The sequence below is a fragment of the Rhamphochromis longiceps genome, linkage group LG11 (assembly GCF_057381845.1).
Source record: "Rhamphochromis longiceps isolate RC_006_pf linkage group LG11, R_longiceps_female_GT1.1, whole genome shotgun sequence".
Classification (NCBI taxonomy): domain Eukaryota; kingdom Metazoa; phylum Chordata; class Actinopteri; order Cichliformes; family Cichlidae; genus Rhamphochromis; species Rhamphochromis longiceps.
The window spans coordinates 13417975-13434323 of record NC_140567.1 but is presented as its reverse complement, the minus strand read 5'-3'; the positions used below and the strand labels follow the sequence as shown (position 1 = coordinate 13434323).

At 40.2% G+C, this 16349-nt stretch overlaps 1 protein-coding gene across 10 annotated transcripts in view; it reads left to right on the top strand.

Annotated features, from left to right (window-relative positions):
- The window catches only part of LOC146658663 (CUB and sushi domain-containing protein 3-like), a 257048-nt gene that overhangs the window by 161865 nt on the left and 78834 nt on the right, over positions 1-16349 (top strand). For 9 of the 10 annotated variants that reach the window (XR_014913740.1, XM_085422379.1, XM_085422378.1 and 6 more), the window contains 7 exons: positions 458-553; positions 941-1144; positions 8059-8183; positions 8384-8480; positions 9314-9418; positions 14600-14718; positions 15883-15952. Coding sequence is in view for 9 of the 10 variants with exons in the window: in XM_085422379.1 (XP_085278505.1) it covers positions 458-553; positions 941-1144; positions 8059-8183; positions 8384-8480; positions 9314-9418; positions 14600-14718; positions 15883-15952 (816 nt within the window). In the remaining variant the exon portion in view is untranslated. The remainder of the gene's footprint in view (positions 1-457; positions 554-940; positions 1145-8058; positions 8184-8383; positions 8481-9313; positions 9419-14599; positions 14719-15882; positions 15953-16349) is intronic. The other variant, XM_085422376.1, reaches the window with a different exon arrangement.

The following is a 16349-nucleotide window of genomic DNA, read 5'->3' as shown; positions in this document are numbered from 1 at the left end:
GACTTTGAAGCCTAGTTTCTCTTCGCTCATAAGTATGGCTAGGGCCTTGAAAGGTCGAGTGCAGCATTTAGAATTGCGGGCAGTACATCACATGCGACTCAATTCTAATCAAATTACTAGTTTTCCTAAACAAATTGAATGTCTGTTATCTGAGCCACTTCAAGCTGCTGGGGATAAAGATTGTTTCCCTTCATATATTCTCATATTGATGTTATATAATTACATTATGATTGTAATTGAATAAACTCCTGAGATCCCAATTAAAATAACAAAAGCAAACCAGCTGTTGTAAATTGTTGTCACATTCTACCTGGTTAGACTGTCAAAAATGTTGAAACAAAGAAAAGCACTGAATCCTTTGTGTTGTGCCGTACCACTTAAGAACATCCTTTTGATTTCAATTTAAATCACACCGATAATGTCTTGATTATGTTTTTCTTTTTGCTTTGTTGTGTAGGTGAGACCCTACCTTTGAGTTCAGGAAACAAGATCATGCTAAAGTTTGCCACAAATGGAACAGAAACAGCCAAAGGATTTCATTTTGTTTACCAAGGTAACGTTACATTTTCTGCTATAGTTCCAGAGTTTCATCCGATGAATTATTTGCTACATTGACTGCATTTGTTTGCTTTCGGGGGAAGGTGAAGGTACTTTAGCCCAGCGCTCACCAAACAGAGGGCTGTTCAGCAGAGTGCCACTGGATGCGGCTGGGCATGTCTGAACAAAGCAAAATGATGTGGAGTCAAAATAGCCTATCCTGGCAAAGCAGATGAGAGTGACTAATGACGCGCGAGGAGATTCACAAGGGCTTTACTGTTGCATTCTACCTCCTTTGTCTTTCCTTGTCTCCTTTTCCCTGTTGTATTTCTGCCTAACAAACCCACCCAACGCTCTTTGTCTTTCTTCCTCTAATGCTCGCTTCCTCCCCCTTTATCCTTAGCTGTCCCTCGGACAAGCGCCACTCAGTGTAGCTCAGTCCCTGAGCCCCGCTTTGGGAAGCGGATAGGGAATGACTTTGGCATCGGTATGGCAGTACTGTTTGAATGCAGTCCAGGCTACACGCTGCACGGCTCCAATGCCATCAGGTGCGAGGCTGTGCCCAATGCCCTGGCCCAGTGGAACGGCACTGTGCCCACATGTGTTGGTAAGCGTCATCATCCTCCAATCCTTGCCACATGTCCTGCATGCATGCAAACACACACAAACGCACAAACACCAATCCAAAAAGTGGCTCAGGTGCATAAAAGCAGTTGGTGTCTGTTTTTTTTGTTGGGGTTTTTTCCTGTCATTAGTTTTCCTAATGTCCATCACCCATTGCAAAGCAGCTAATCTCAGGCTCTGGTAGATTAGACCAGCAGAGAGAAGCAACAGCAAACAGAACAAGCTTCACCCAAGGGTTTTAGGTTCCTGTGTTTTTCCAGATAAGTGGAAAAAATAAATATCAGTGTAAAGTAAATACATCCAACAACAACAGATCTTTCAAGAACTTTAATCTCTATATGCCCTCAGTATAATGTAGTTCAGTATAACAGCTCTGCTATAAAAGGTATTTTTTAACACATTAGCACTCCATATGCAAATAAATCTGGACAGAATATTCAAACACCATCATTCTGTCCCGCGATGCCAAAATTGTAATGCTATCTATAATACATATGATGGGACCAGGCATGTGTACAATATAATACGTTGTAGCTTTTGACAAGAATCATTATTAATGTACTCTTGATATAAATATAGTGCTTTGCAAGGTTAATGCCATTATAATGGATATGTTATAGGGCTGCCACGATTAGTCGACCAGTCACGATTACGTCGACTATCAAAATCGTCGACGACTGATTTAATAGTCGACGCGTCGTTTGAAGCTTTGTAAGATCACAAAAGCCGCAGGAATAAGTAGCAGGATTTAAGAGTGTAATAACAGACTGAAACAGAAGATGGCAGCACTGCATGTACAAGGATCCCAGCTGCCGTTAGATAACTTAAAAATGTTATTGTTTGGGTTTTTTTTTTACCATTTTATTTGTTCCTGAGTAAATTGGTTTGGCTGAGATTAAAGTTATACTGTCAAAATAATCGTTTGTGGCAGCTAGGGATGGGTATTGATAAGATTTTCACGATTCCGATTCCATTTTCGATTCTGTTTAACGATTCGATTCTTTATCGATTCTTTTTTTTTTTAAAAAGGAGAACACTAAGGTCGAATAGCTTAGAACTTTGTTTTACATCTTCTCTTTGAACAAGATAGAAATTTAGGAGTAGCATGGCCTTAAAAACCCAACAGCGAGATCTTAAGGGATCTTTAAGAGATCCAGCCTACGGCTCTTCAATGGGGTGTCACAGGGTCCCCGGGAAAAAAAATTGTAAATGTAAAATAATAAAAGAAATATTCGTCTGTAGCAATAACAAAGTTTAACATAAATTATTCTGTAGCAATTACACAAGAATATCCAGTAATGTCCCTGCCTACAATTAAACACATTCACTTACCGAAAATCGGGGGCATCTGCTGTGGCAAATGGGTTCAAGCCTTTTACCACAAACTTAGTCACTGCTCGGTGACATTCGTCTATCCTGGCCTGAAAGGAGACGCTACCGGCAGACTGCAGCGACAACTGCCGGCGAGCGCCAGCCAGACTCTGTCTGTCTCTCTCATCATGGTCACCTAAATGCACAGTAATGGCAGGTTTTGTAATAAGGCAGATCGTGCTAACATAATATGCACTGTTAGTTGATTATTTACCTGCCGCATTAACGGGAGAGGACGTACAAACGTTACCGCTGCTGCTGGGTTGAGATTCACGACTCCGGTGCGGAATTAAAAACACGACATTCATTTAAGGTTATCGTGTGTTTTGTGAGCAAATGCTTTTGCATGTTCGTAGTGTTTCCTCCCTTAAATGAAATATCTACTTTGCAAGTATTGCAAGTTGCCCTGTTGTCATCCATTCTCGTAAAGTATAACCAAACTTTTGAGCGTTTGAGCCGCTTAGATGCCGTGTTTCCTGCTATGGTAAATGACACTCCGCAACGTGGTGACGTCATTCGGGGCGACTGGAATCGATAAGGGAAACGTTTGCAAAAATTCTCAACAAGAACCGGGTTTCGATACCCATCCCTAGTGGCAGCCCTAATATGTTATATGTTTCAAATTGCAGTATCAAAATGATGTGACAATGTGAAAGTGGTAATTTGCAGTGACAGATCTGCGGTGAATAGTCGCCTGAATCTGCGGCTCACCCTCATTTTCTACACCTTATAAAGAATTTCTAGTCACTGTTTAGCTGACCGACCCACAGTTGTACCACTTTGGTTCTCTCTGACAGCTCATGTTTTCTTAAATTGCAACAGGGAAAGGTCACAATGAAAAAAGCTCTAGTAAACCCACTCTATAGCCTTCTACTACTCGCTACCAAACTTACACACACACAGTTACGAATGACTTAAAGAGTCTGTGTCAATGTGGAGAGGACCCACTGTCGCTGCACCTTCTGTGAAGAGCTAGTGTTGAGTTGTAGTGTTGTAGCGTAACAATAATATCTAGTTTATAAGGTTGTTTTAAAAGACAGCAACTCTTGTTTCATATAAAAGATTTAAAGTTCAAAACCAGTGACAAACAGGGACAGAGAAATTCATACATTTTTGAAAACCAGAAAATATAATTAACTAGCCATGATCCAACAGCCCTATTATTACAACAGCTCTTGGCGGCCTATGTAAGGTGGATGCGAACCATCTGCTGAAGGGACAGACATTTCTCCCTACATGGATGTTTGGCTAGCATGCACAAAACCATTTTACATGTAAATATACCTGCATGAATATGCATAGTCCATATTTGTGTACAGGATGATTTAGGTATGCTGTCAGCAAACACTGCTACCCATACCTGAAAGCGTGCAAAAGGACATGCAGTCAGTCTCACAAAGACACCCACATATCTGTCTTGGGGAGATCAAGGACTAAAGATGAAATGAGGTAAAATCTATTGAAGTCAGGCCTTGTGCCAGCCAGTAAATAGTACCAGCCGGTAAGTGCGAGAGATTTCCAGCCAGGGTTCATCCAAGTCCAGTGCCAAGTGGTAAGGGAATAGCAGTGGCACGCGCAGTTCCATTTTAAACATAGTGATTTTTATCTGGAGATTGAATCTGGCTGCAGCATCTCCCCCAGCGGCAGTGTACTCGTCCAGAATAATGGATATAGTTTCATGGAAGCCTAAAAAAAAACCCGCACCATGCTCAATTACTCAAGCCCTCTTTATGTGATATGACGGCATCAGACACCGCTCTCTAAAAAGGTGTCCATGTTTCAGATGATATATTTTAATTTCCTCGTCCAGATGTGATTGACCTCGCTCATCGTGCGGCTGTTGTATTTCTTTTGATTTTACACGTACAAAGCTGCTGAATGAGGGTTTTGCTGGTGAGTCTCTACAACGTCCTGTTGTGATTTAATTAGCCCCGCCTGAATGGATGCATAATGTTGGGGCAGACTTTGTTGAATTTTTATGTTGAGTAGTTGACTTGAATAAATAGATGTTTTTGTTTATCGCGCTGCAAGTTTAACTTGCAGCAGTAGACAGAGCTTCAAAAAAGATGCTAACCCTAACCCTTATGTCAGATCTTTTTCAGCTGTGTGTAGACTCCTATGTCCCCATTAGATTGTGCAAATGACCGACTGCCTATTACAGGTTGAAGTAGAAATGATAATGAAGTTAAACAGATGAGCATATTTGTCCACTGGCTTGTTTCCTGCACGAGTGACAGAATTGCAGCTTAGTCTCAAACACATACTTAATCACTTCTGACTGTAGAAAATCCTCATATTGCATAAGCTCACAGATTGCCATGATTCATGCTCGGTATGCCCACGCTATGGAATTCACTGTTGGCTTTTTCGAAGGTGTCAACAAGTAAACAGTGTCGTGCAGAGTTTGTTTTTAAACAGTGGATTCTGTGAGAATCGGAGAACAAATATTTTCTCCAGTCCTTTCTATCAGATTTAGCTATGGGAGGTGTGGTGAAAGACTGAGGATAGTAGTGTGGTAGATGAAGGTTGACTGTCAAATTGAGCATTTATTCCATGAAAAGAACAAGTAACAGGCAGTCCAGAAATGGTAAACAAAATCCACAAGGCACAGGAAAGCACAGGGGAAAACAATAGGGACAGGACGGCTGGTAGGACGATTTGACAAAGGGCCAGGGGAGACAGGGACAATGAAAGCACAAAGTAATGAAGAAAGAGGAAACGGGAGGGGAACACAGCTGAAACTAATCTCAGAAAACCAGACAGGGCAAGTATATAAATACCAACCACAGTAGCCATGTGTTACCAAAATAAAACAGGAAGTAGCCAAACACTGGGACTTGGCACAAAAAGGCAGAACACAAGAGAATAATATATAGAACTAGGGAGCAAGAAGACAGCAAGGAAAAAAAAGATACATGAATATAAACCCAAAGAAAACCAAGAATCAAAGATTTACATAAGGAAAACTAAAAAGCCCCCCAAAAAAAACAAAATCACTGGGTAAAAGCCCCAGGACCGACCCAGGACCATAACAAATTATATGGATTAGCAGCTTTGCAGCTTGACTAATATATTTAGCATGCAGAGATATCACTCAGTGTGACTATTGTATGCAGCATTAACGTGTCACATCAAGATGGATGAAAAATAGAGAATTCTGAAACTTGACAAAAGGTTGTTTCAACTGTGAAATGTATGCAACATTTAATGAAATGAATGTGTAATTTGTAAAAGTGCAAGAACCATTTAAGAATATGTTAAGCTATTATGTCACAGACATTACGTGATTAAAACATTTCCAATTATAAGCTCCTGTCACTTTCCTGCATATCAAACTGTGCAGTTTTATAGTGTAATATAATATATGGTCCCAACCTTTGTCTACCTACGCTAAGTCTAAAGCTTTCAGTCCTTTATTGCAGTCATATTTTCCAATCTCGCTTGACCAGTTGCATTTTCTCACAGGACCGAAATGAGTTGTGAAATTAGGCTTGTTCTCAAGGCGATGCTCTTCTTCTTGATGAATAACGAAGAAGAAGAAAAACAACCCACCGGAACACAGCAAAGCTGACTGTACTTTGTTCATAAACTGGTTTCAATTTCTCTCAGGTGTTTGGCTCATCACTGAAGGGTTGGTAATAACAAAGATGTTGAGAAGAAATTATTTTCTGTGCAGTATAGGCAGCATGAAACAATCTCTGCTTAGTTATCGCACAGCTCTTCAAACCTTCAAGGAGCTTTTGAGTGGTGCCAACAGGATATGACATTCTCACGGTGTTGCTATGGATGTTATGGGCATTGACCTTTATTTTTTTCATTTTTAGACAAAACAATTGCACAAACTCGTATCCTACTTTCGTGCATGTATAGGAGATGACTGATTTCCATACCAAGTAGTCTGCACATGATGTGCTTTAGCAGAAGAAGCTATACCTGTGGTAGCGAGTATATACAGTAAGTGTGATGACTCCGCTCTGTGACTGCTGAGAGATGCAGTACAGAATTCATTGTCTCTAATGTGTCACTCAGTATAAAAAGCAACAAAGCAGTCACTTTGGCACCGTTCTCCAAGTGTCTTTCAGATGGTAGATATCACCTGTAAAATGCTGATAACTTTGAACTTGTGACTGTACTTTCTTGATAGCTAAAGTGATATTTTTTTTCTCTTTCTCCATCAGCCACTTTAGTGTTTATTGCAAAGGGAGACTATTGTTTTTTTCCCCTTGTTTTCCATGTCTCCTCTTGTCACTTTCATTGTATCTGCCATCAGCTGATGGATATCAAAAATAGTGATTATCATTGACCTGCATGGGGGTAAACCCTTGTCCTTGACAAAAAGTATCAGTCTCTTCTTTGTGAGAACACTTTGAACTACTCTGCTGAATGTCCTCTTAGACTGACAGCTATGTTTATGGTCCCATGCTGCAGAGAAACACACAAATGGTTGGTAACCTTCAACATCAGAGGACTGATAAAGAAATTACTTTGTTGGTTGTATTAAACAAAACAGAAGGTCTGTGATTCTTTTTACTTACCATTTTCTTCATATCTTTAGTCAGCTGGTTTGAATACACTGCTTAATTTTTAGACAAGGTATCGACAGTAATGTTGAAATATATGCCGTGACTTAAGTTGACTCATACTTTGCTACTGGTGACAGCAGAACAATCGTTCCCAGGAGAGAAAACATAGAGGGATACAGGGATAAAATATAAACCACTTTACACTTCTCTCTGATGATAAGGTGTCATAACACTTTATCACAACAGCACAATATCCTACAGGTTATTGCAGGTTTCTGTATTAGTCAGCAGAACTTTATTTCAATAGAAAGGGACTGCTTCTCATTGTAAGCCAGAATTACTGCATAGAATAGTCCCGGTTGAATACTGGGGCCACTGGCACTCGTCTCGAAACGGTACTTGGACATATCGTCACGATTTGGTGGTGGTTGTTGTTTGAGTTATAATAAGCTTTATCGCACTCCTTGACAATTTCAGCACATCATACTCAGAGCGTCAATTCATCTGAGAGCTCAGAGGGTTGATAAATAAATGACTGGAGGCATTGGCAGCAACAGGGCATGCTCAGAATAGCATTCACAATTGAAAGATTTGTTTTGTATGGCCTGTGAGAGATTAAATTACACATCAGGGTTAAACTGTTTACTTCTGTGTATCGCATGAGATAAGTCTATGGCTCCATGCTGCGGTCCACTGAGTTTGATGATTAGCATGTCGTGTGTATAAGAATGGCATAAAATAGAGTAGATTTACATTATCATGGCTCACTATGCTACGGGTGCCTCATCTTTCCTTTGTATCAATAGAATTTCATCAGCTGAAGGGATTTTTCCATTTGCTCATTTAACATCCATCTATTAATGATCAGTTAGGAGTTTTAAAAGTGTGAGAGCTGGATATTTTTGCTGCTGTGACCCATATTGGTCCACTTTTGATTTTTAGGTGCATACGTGACTTCAGTTAGCCTGAACTCAGTTTTTGCATATGCTTTCCTTTTTTCTAGTTCCCTGTGGTGGAGTCTTAACTGAACGCAAGGGTACTATCCTCTCTCCCGGATATCCAGATCCATATGCCAACTATTTGAACTGTGCCTGGAAAATCTCTGTTCCTGAGGGAGCCGGCATCCAGGTGAGAAGACAGATGCAGATCTTAGCAGAGTCATGTTTGATGAAAGATTAAGAGATTTTTTTTTGAGGGGTGGATTTATTACTGATACATACAAGTTAGCCATTTCCCAACTCGTGCTTTTTTCCTTTTTTTTCCTTTGGAAATTTGTTAAGGTTTCATACTTATTAAACTTTTTGTATTACGTTATGTTTCCCTTTCAGATTCAGGTCGTGACCTTTGCCACAGAACACAACTGGGATTCGCTGGATTTTTTTGATGGCGTTGATGGTAATGCCCCAAGACTTGGTAGCTACTCAGGTAAATGTTATACATCTAAATTTTAGTTGTCAGCTCCCACTTGATTTTCAATCAGGTGTCACAAGATCCCAGCAAGAGACAGATGCGGTGATCGAGCTGATGACCTTTGAGAATGCTGTCAAAAAAACGATAAAAAAGGAGAAAAAAAGAACCGCTTGCTCTGTCACAGTGTCCTGGCCTTTGCAGTTGAGAGCTTTATAATGTAACCCCTGTTTCATTTTACATTCGTAGTGTTGCCTTCGGGTTTACATTATTAGAAACGGTGTGTTTGTCACTCAGTAACCTATAAGAAACAGGTCATCACGTCACTTCAGATGCTCAATTCTGGAATACGAGCGGCTGGTTTAACATAATGACTTCAGCCTTGATACGGAGATCTCCTTTAGGAAAAAGACACTCTCTGAAAAGTGAAACAGCCCCAGAGTGCAGAACTAACTGCAGTGTGAAAAGGGTCAGGCGTTTTAAATGGCTAGCAATCATGTTTAGGTTTGGCTAAATTAATAAAGATGATTATAATCACAAGCTAAAGTCTCACCGCAAATTCCCAAAGACACGGGGAACAGAGAAAATGTTCCCTGAGCTCAGCGTAGCTGCACATACAGATTATTTTGCAGTGAATTTGAATTGTAGACCATTCCTCTTCCTCGATGTGATTTTATGCATCTGACTTCTGTGACTAAAGAGCTAGAGGAGATGTACTGAGCATGATTTTCTTAAACTGTGTAACAGAAAGCAGTGCAGAGTTAAATACTTTGCACACGTTCACATGCTTTTGGTAGGCTTAAATCCAGAAAGTGAAGTACACAGGCTCTTTTGTATATTTTATGATTCAGGTACAACAATTCCCCAACTGCTGAACAGCACATCCAACAACCTGTACCTGACCTTCCAGTCTGACATCAGTGTATCTGCCGCCGGCTTCCACTTGGAGTACACAGGTATGAGGAGAGACGGCTCGTCTGCCTGCCTGTCACTTTGTCTGTTGTCTTTCTGCGTCCATCTGCCACTGACTTCCAGCTGCTGCACAAGGGTATAAGGAATAAGAGGGACAGCTGGTGTGGATGGCACACTATAAAAAATGGTGTGAAATGGAGAGTAAGTGAGTGGGCAAAGCTTTTTCTTCCTCATTATCTTTTCTAATTTTCAGGCTTTGTATCCGCTTTTCTGGTATGGTAGTTTGGTATTCCCGAGTGGCTTCTTTTTTAAATTCCCCCCATAGCTTCAACTTACTGGACCCACATCCTTTTTTTTTCATTCATTTAAGGACTAAGTTTCCTTATCTCTCAGTGGACTGTTCACTTCCAGGCATATTTGCTAAAGAGCATGCTAAACATTTACTGTGCATCAGAATTGAAGGAGTGTAGCGTGCCCCAATGGAGTGCCTGATTTACTCCCATTTAAAAATTGCACATCTCAAAGAAAAAGCTCTGTCCTTGATCCATGCAGCTTTTCTTTAATTCACTTACACTGCAGGCACCGTTCTTTGTCTCTTCTAATGTCCTTTTCTCTTAGTTAAATTTTAAGCTGGCGTGTATTCTCTTGTTTGCTCTTCACGTTTGTCTTCCTGCTGGTTTTTTACTAACCACTCATTGGCTGATACGAGACTGTGGGCAGACCCACTCATTGTCTGTGATGCACATTTGTGGCAGTGTGGAAAGACCGGGAAGACTTCCTAATGCTGTGATTAAAATAGGACGATATGGAAATGTCAAAAACAGAAATGACGGCCAACGCTTTAATACATCCAGCCTTGAATTTTTTTTACACATACATAACAGCTAAAGAGTCACACTTTTTTTTGAGTGAGCTCAGTTCAAACTGTCACTTTCTGCAAATTTGTTGGAAAACAAGAAAAATCACTGCTGTCACCGTGTGTGTCCTTGCTGTCAGTTGTGTCAGTCTGTGAGCGTCATGCCACTGTTGAGAACGACTTCACAGTCATGTATCTCACAGTAGGTGCTTCGTTCTTCTTGTTTGGAGCCACTCTGTACTCATGTCTCTCAGTGCGCTCTTTCCTTTCTGCACTTCCACGCCATGTCACACCACCCCCACTACCTCTACCTACCGCTGAGAATCACAATCAGCTCTTTGCTCTGTGTCTGTCTTACACTTTGCCACTGCTGCCCTTGTAAAGTATACTCCCTGATTCTTTGTGCAAACAACGCTCCAGTTTATCTCCTCTCTGCTTTCTTCTCTTGCTATTTGTTACTTTTCCTGCTACTTTTCCTATCTGCAAAAAAAAAAAAAAGAAAAAAAATGGGATGTGCGATTAATCCATGTAGCTTCCCTATGGAGCCACTCGTGAAGTATTGCAGTTTTTTCACTTTCTGATATTTTATCCTACATATAGCAGATTTCAGAGTCTAATTTATTTGGTCACATTAGCTATTACATTAATCCTCTTCTGACCTGTAGTTAGATGCATCTACACTGGTTGGCTTGAAATAGTAATTTATATTTCACGCACTTGAGTTTCTGGTTCCCAATTAATGCTCTGAAAGCTCAGTGGAGGGGGTAGAAAACAGCAACAGCGATTGGCACACACCCAGCCAACTAACCATCTGTTTTAAAATGTTTCCTTTGGGTGATTGTTGCAGTCCACTGAGACCAGTCATAGAAATTCTTTATACCACCCGCCAGTACAACATCTTAAAAGAAAAACGTTTAAGCAGCTCTCCTAAGGCAAACAGAATGCTATAGCTGAAAACATAATTGCAGTGTTCGCACATGCTGTATAGCAGCTTGCATCCCAAATCAAGTCTACCAAAGTTTGGCTTATTGTCACTGCTACGTGGAATAACTGTGACACCACACTGAATCAATTGTTTGACAGCTCAGAAAAGCACTCTTTCTTTGACATGGTCTTAAGATCTTTCCAGACTTTCTTCAGTCACACCAAGAAAATATAGCAGTGTCAAGTCTATGGTTACTACCTGTAATCTCCCCGATAAGTACTTCCACATTTTTCCTTATGAATTACATCTATCACGGCTAAGCCCTGCAGCATTGTTAAAGATTAAGAGCAGAAATGACCAGGTTACTACTCATTCACATTTTCTTACTACACTATTTTTCAGTACTATGCTGTATGATGACCTAGAAAAAGTGACACCACTAGTGTATGTAAAATGCACATCTGTTAGCATTTGCTACTAAACTATAAGCCTACTATTTGCATTCTGGTTCAAAGTCACTTGTATTAATAGCATCATCTGTGCATACACAGATCACATCTATTCACATATAGACTTGGCTTTAGATTTTTTTATCAGTCAGTCCTGGCATGCAGCACAGCTGTGTACTAGTTTTAATGTGTCTTATTTAATCTAACCCAACATCGTATAGAGTACAATTCAAAAATTTGAGTCTGTCCAAACTTTTGACTGGTGCTGTAACTCTGTAAGAAAATATTGCAAGAACACAGTCTTACATATTTTTGCTCACAATAAACAGGTAACTATATCTTGTTGCATAACAGGTGTCATTGTGACGCATGTATAATCTCAAGAGATCTGTTGATTGTTCATTTAACGCACTCACTTCCTCTGCACATAGTGTGTTAATACTAAATACATTCATGCACTGTGTCATTTTGATACTTTAATGTCTTGATTAAGTTAATTGTGCAAAGCAATTACAGTGGCTGGTTTATTATATTGATAAAAGTCGTCATATTTAAAAATTAGTGGCAGGATTAGGGATGGAAATCTGATGAACGACATAAAAATGTCACAGTGTCGTAATTGATATTGTGCCTCACACTTTGTTAATGTCTGTTTAAAAAAAAGAAAAACTGAGACGATCTACCTTAAGTTGTTTTACTGCTCCTCCACCCACAGGTGGAAACCACCACCTGCCACACTTTATCTCCTCCGCATCTTAAACTTGGAGTCGCCTGAGCTGTGAGCAGTGTGTATCCGCAGTATATTGCCTCGTAAAAATGAGTCGTTGCATTTGCATATATACCTTTGCAAAGAAACTTTTTTCTCCACAGTAGGCTCTTCTATATTGTCTGACCTGCATGTTTTCCTGCCTCATCTTTCAGGTAGCTTTTATTGTCCTTGCATTTTTTATTTTCTTTTTTTTTGTCTCGAACCTCCTCCTACTGTTTGGAATACTAAACAGTTGTGTTGTTTTGCAGGTCGAGTTTAATTTTTAAAAAATAAATATTGAACTGATCGAATTTATGTAAATGCACAAGAGCAGAAACTCTCGGCTAGTGTGCACCACTGGTTAGTAACTGATGACACACGTGATTGAAATTGCTTTGCCTGGATGCATTCGGTAGGGTCTTGTGTTTGATAAGGATAGCACTGCTTCAAGACATGGGTGCACACGCAGAAACAGGTGGCCGATCCAAAATGTGATTCCTGACGGCTTGAGCGGAAAACATCACAAGGTGGCAGGAACCTGGACCATAATGTTGGCAGACACACATGTTTAACCTGACCTAAGATCTGGTGCTCCACCTCTGGCTTTGGGAACTGTTCTCTGATTTTTCAGGGTCATTTTTCCTGAACCTGGGCATTTTCTATTATTACAGGGTTTGACAACCTTTTAATATTTTCATTGTTTGAAGTGAACAGTGCAAATTTCACAAAAAACTGCAAGAGACAGGCCGATTATTCCTTATCACGAGTACACATGACAATTTTAGAGCTGCATTGTGCTTTAATCTCAAAATTACCTTCTGGCAGCCTAATTTTTTAGCAGCAACTGCTCCGCTCTTGTGAATTGTGTCATCAAATCTCCTTGAAATTAATTAAACATTTCTAAGTCAAAGAATTTGTCAAAGTATTGCTCTTATTTATACCCACATATGACAGAACTTCACAGCTTCAAAGCATCCACCCACTCACCCTGTACAGTAGCTCGTCTCTTGTTGAATTGTTCTATCTCCAGCTGCTTTCACGTTGCTTCCTGCTCTGCGTCTCTTGGGTTACCGTCTCCTCCCACTCAAATATCCTCTCTAACTTTCAGTAGATGTTGAGTGGAGTGACCACTCCTGCTAGTCGCCTTTAAATTGTTCTGAATCTTTTGTGGGCACTTCCCCTACCATGTTTGTGTTCATCCACCCACTGACTTGTTTGGACAAGTTAACTCTTTGAGTGGGCTTGAATGCGAGTGCTTGTGAAATGCTTGTGTTTGCCTGCAACATTGTTGGGGATGCTGTATTTGTCTACACTATTCCGCTCCCTGCGGCCTGCTTACAAATTATAGATTACGAAGGAAACCTAATAAAACCATCTAGATTTGTATTTGGGTTATTATGAAGGTAACTGTCTCCTGTTTTTCGTCGTCCTATTTTCGTGTTGTTTGATGCATCGAAAAACAATGTTTGACAGACGACTGGTGCGATTTGAAAAATGTTTAAGATGAGGATGTCTCCAGTGCTGCCTTTCATTGAATAACAGCATTTTATGCCTCAAAGTAATGATGTAAAATGTTTTCTCCTCTGCCTGTCAATATATTTTAGTCACTTCTTAGATAAATGAAATTGCAACCTGACTATATTTCTTGTCTTTTTTTCTTTCTTTTATTTGTAAAAAGCAGGCTTTGAGCAGGCTCAAATTTCCTTAAAATGTCCTACATTAATATAGTCCATATAGCTGGCATCACCATTGCTTTTAAGCCATTAAAACACAATATCTAGCCTTTCAAGCCTTTCACTACCTGGCAAGTGGCACTGTAATCATTTCTTTCCAATGGGCTCAATGCGTCTGTCAAGTAATACTTCAGGGATTGCTTTGTAATTTCACAGTGATTGCTTCAGATCACAGTCAGAAGGATTTTGCGATTACAGCCACGAGCAGAATAGCTTCATAGCTTGCCCCACTTTCTAAACGTTATGATGAAGGGAAAGAGAGACAAAGAGTCGGCGTGGTGGTGGTGGTGGTTGGGGGGGGGGCTTGCTCAATTAATATGCGATTACAAGCACATTAAAATGAGGAATTTTATAATTATGTCAAAAAGGTTGGTTTTAATTAAATTATTCCTTCCCTCTATAGGTACTGGTTGATTAAATGTAAATATTTACTCCAAATATATATGGAGGAGTTTCTTTGATATGCAGAAGAATGATTGCTGTCCACACTTGTGTGTTGTGACTCTGTCCTAAGCAATAGGTTTGGATTCGTGTCCAGAGCCGCTGCCTCCCAGTAATGGCCGAAAAGTTGGAGATCGTTACACTGTGGGTGACATGGTTTCCTTTCAATGTGATCAAGGCTTTTCACTACAGGTAGGTGGAAAAATGAAGTGCAGATCTGCAGCTCTCTTAGTGAAAAATATTGACCTGGCTAAATGAGTGACATTTTCATGGGGATCCTCTAAAGGATGAATGTTTTAAAACAGAGGAATCAAGTCCTTTTGATGAGTGTGTGTGTGTGTGTGTGTGTGTGTGTGTGTGTGTGTGTGTGTGTGTGTGTGTGTGTGTGTGTGTGTGTGTGTGTGTGTGTGTGTGTGTGAGCGGAAGAGTACAGGAAAGAAGTATGTGAATAGGCAAGTGTGTTTGCAAGTTTATTTGTAGTGGTGCGCGTGTATGTGTGCGTACATTGCCTCCCTGCTTGCATGTTTGTGTAAGTGTGAGTCCTAGTGTGTTCGTTACAAAGCAGCTTTAACTTCTTCCAATCCTGCCTGAGTAGATTCAGTGGCTGTGGCGTTTTGAGCTGTAGAACCTTCCAAGGCCACAGGCGATGGATTGTGTTAACAGTCGCCTCGCTAATCCCACACCGATTTTTCTTCCCAGCTCGGGCATTCTCTTCTTTTCATATCCTCTCTGGACTAACCAGCAACTTCTTACACACATCTTCAGGCTGAGTGTCTGAACACCAGAAATAGACTTGAGGCGCGTGTAGTAACAAAAGCAACAGTATGGATGAGTCTTTTGAGTTTAGTTTAGTGTGTGAGTGCGCAGTATAGCTATGTTTTTTCAGGCGTGATGTTAGTGTACAGGTTTTTGGAGAATCACCCTGCATGCATGCATTTTACAAACATGCAGGCAAATTCCAGTTTCTATGTTTAAAACAACATTAATGCTCTGAATATTAACCATCACATTTAGATTCCCTTTTTTGTATTCAACACAATTATGTTTGCAGATTTTTTTTTTTCTGTTCTTATCTCGGGGTGCTTACTCCCATTGTATACCTAGCAGCGAGAACATCCTGCCCTACTCTTGATATTTACACACAAGAAGGGGATTTTCACTAAATCCAAAGATCCATAGGACAGAGATAAAATATACTGGGGTCACCTGCTGGTTTGATCTCATCATGTTCCTTTTCATTTTTAACTTCACAGTGTAGTAACAAAAGCAACAGTATGGATGAGTCTTTTCAGTTGAAAGTCTTTTGAGTTGAAAGGGAATTGACAGTAAACAGTTTTTGTTTGTTTTCTTGAACAGGGTAATGCATATATTACCTGCATGCCTGGTCCTGTCAGAAGATGGAATTACCCCGTACCTCTGTGCTTAGGTAATGTATTATCGCATACAGTCTGACAGCTCTAGTGACAGCATTTCAATGAGGTGATATTGTTGACAACAAACCCATATTTGTAGCACCAAACTCAAACTAGATCTTTTTCTTTCCCATTTTTGCCGTTCAATTTTTCTCATTGACTCGTTTATCTTTCTTCTATCTTCTCCTTATTTATATTTCTCTCATACTAATATTTTTCTCATATACAATGACCCGATAGCTCAGCAGCCTCAAAGAGGGCATTTTATTGTATTAGGAGAATTTTATTGTACGATCGGGGGGTTGGGAGGTGTGATGGCTGGGAATAGATGCCTTGAGGGGGTTAGGGATTATGAATTTTCTGCTTTCCCCTTCGGTTGAAAATCAATAAGGCTTTGCACCATCTGAGTGT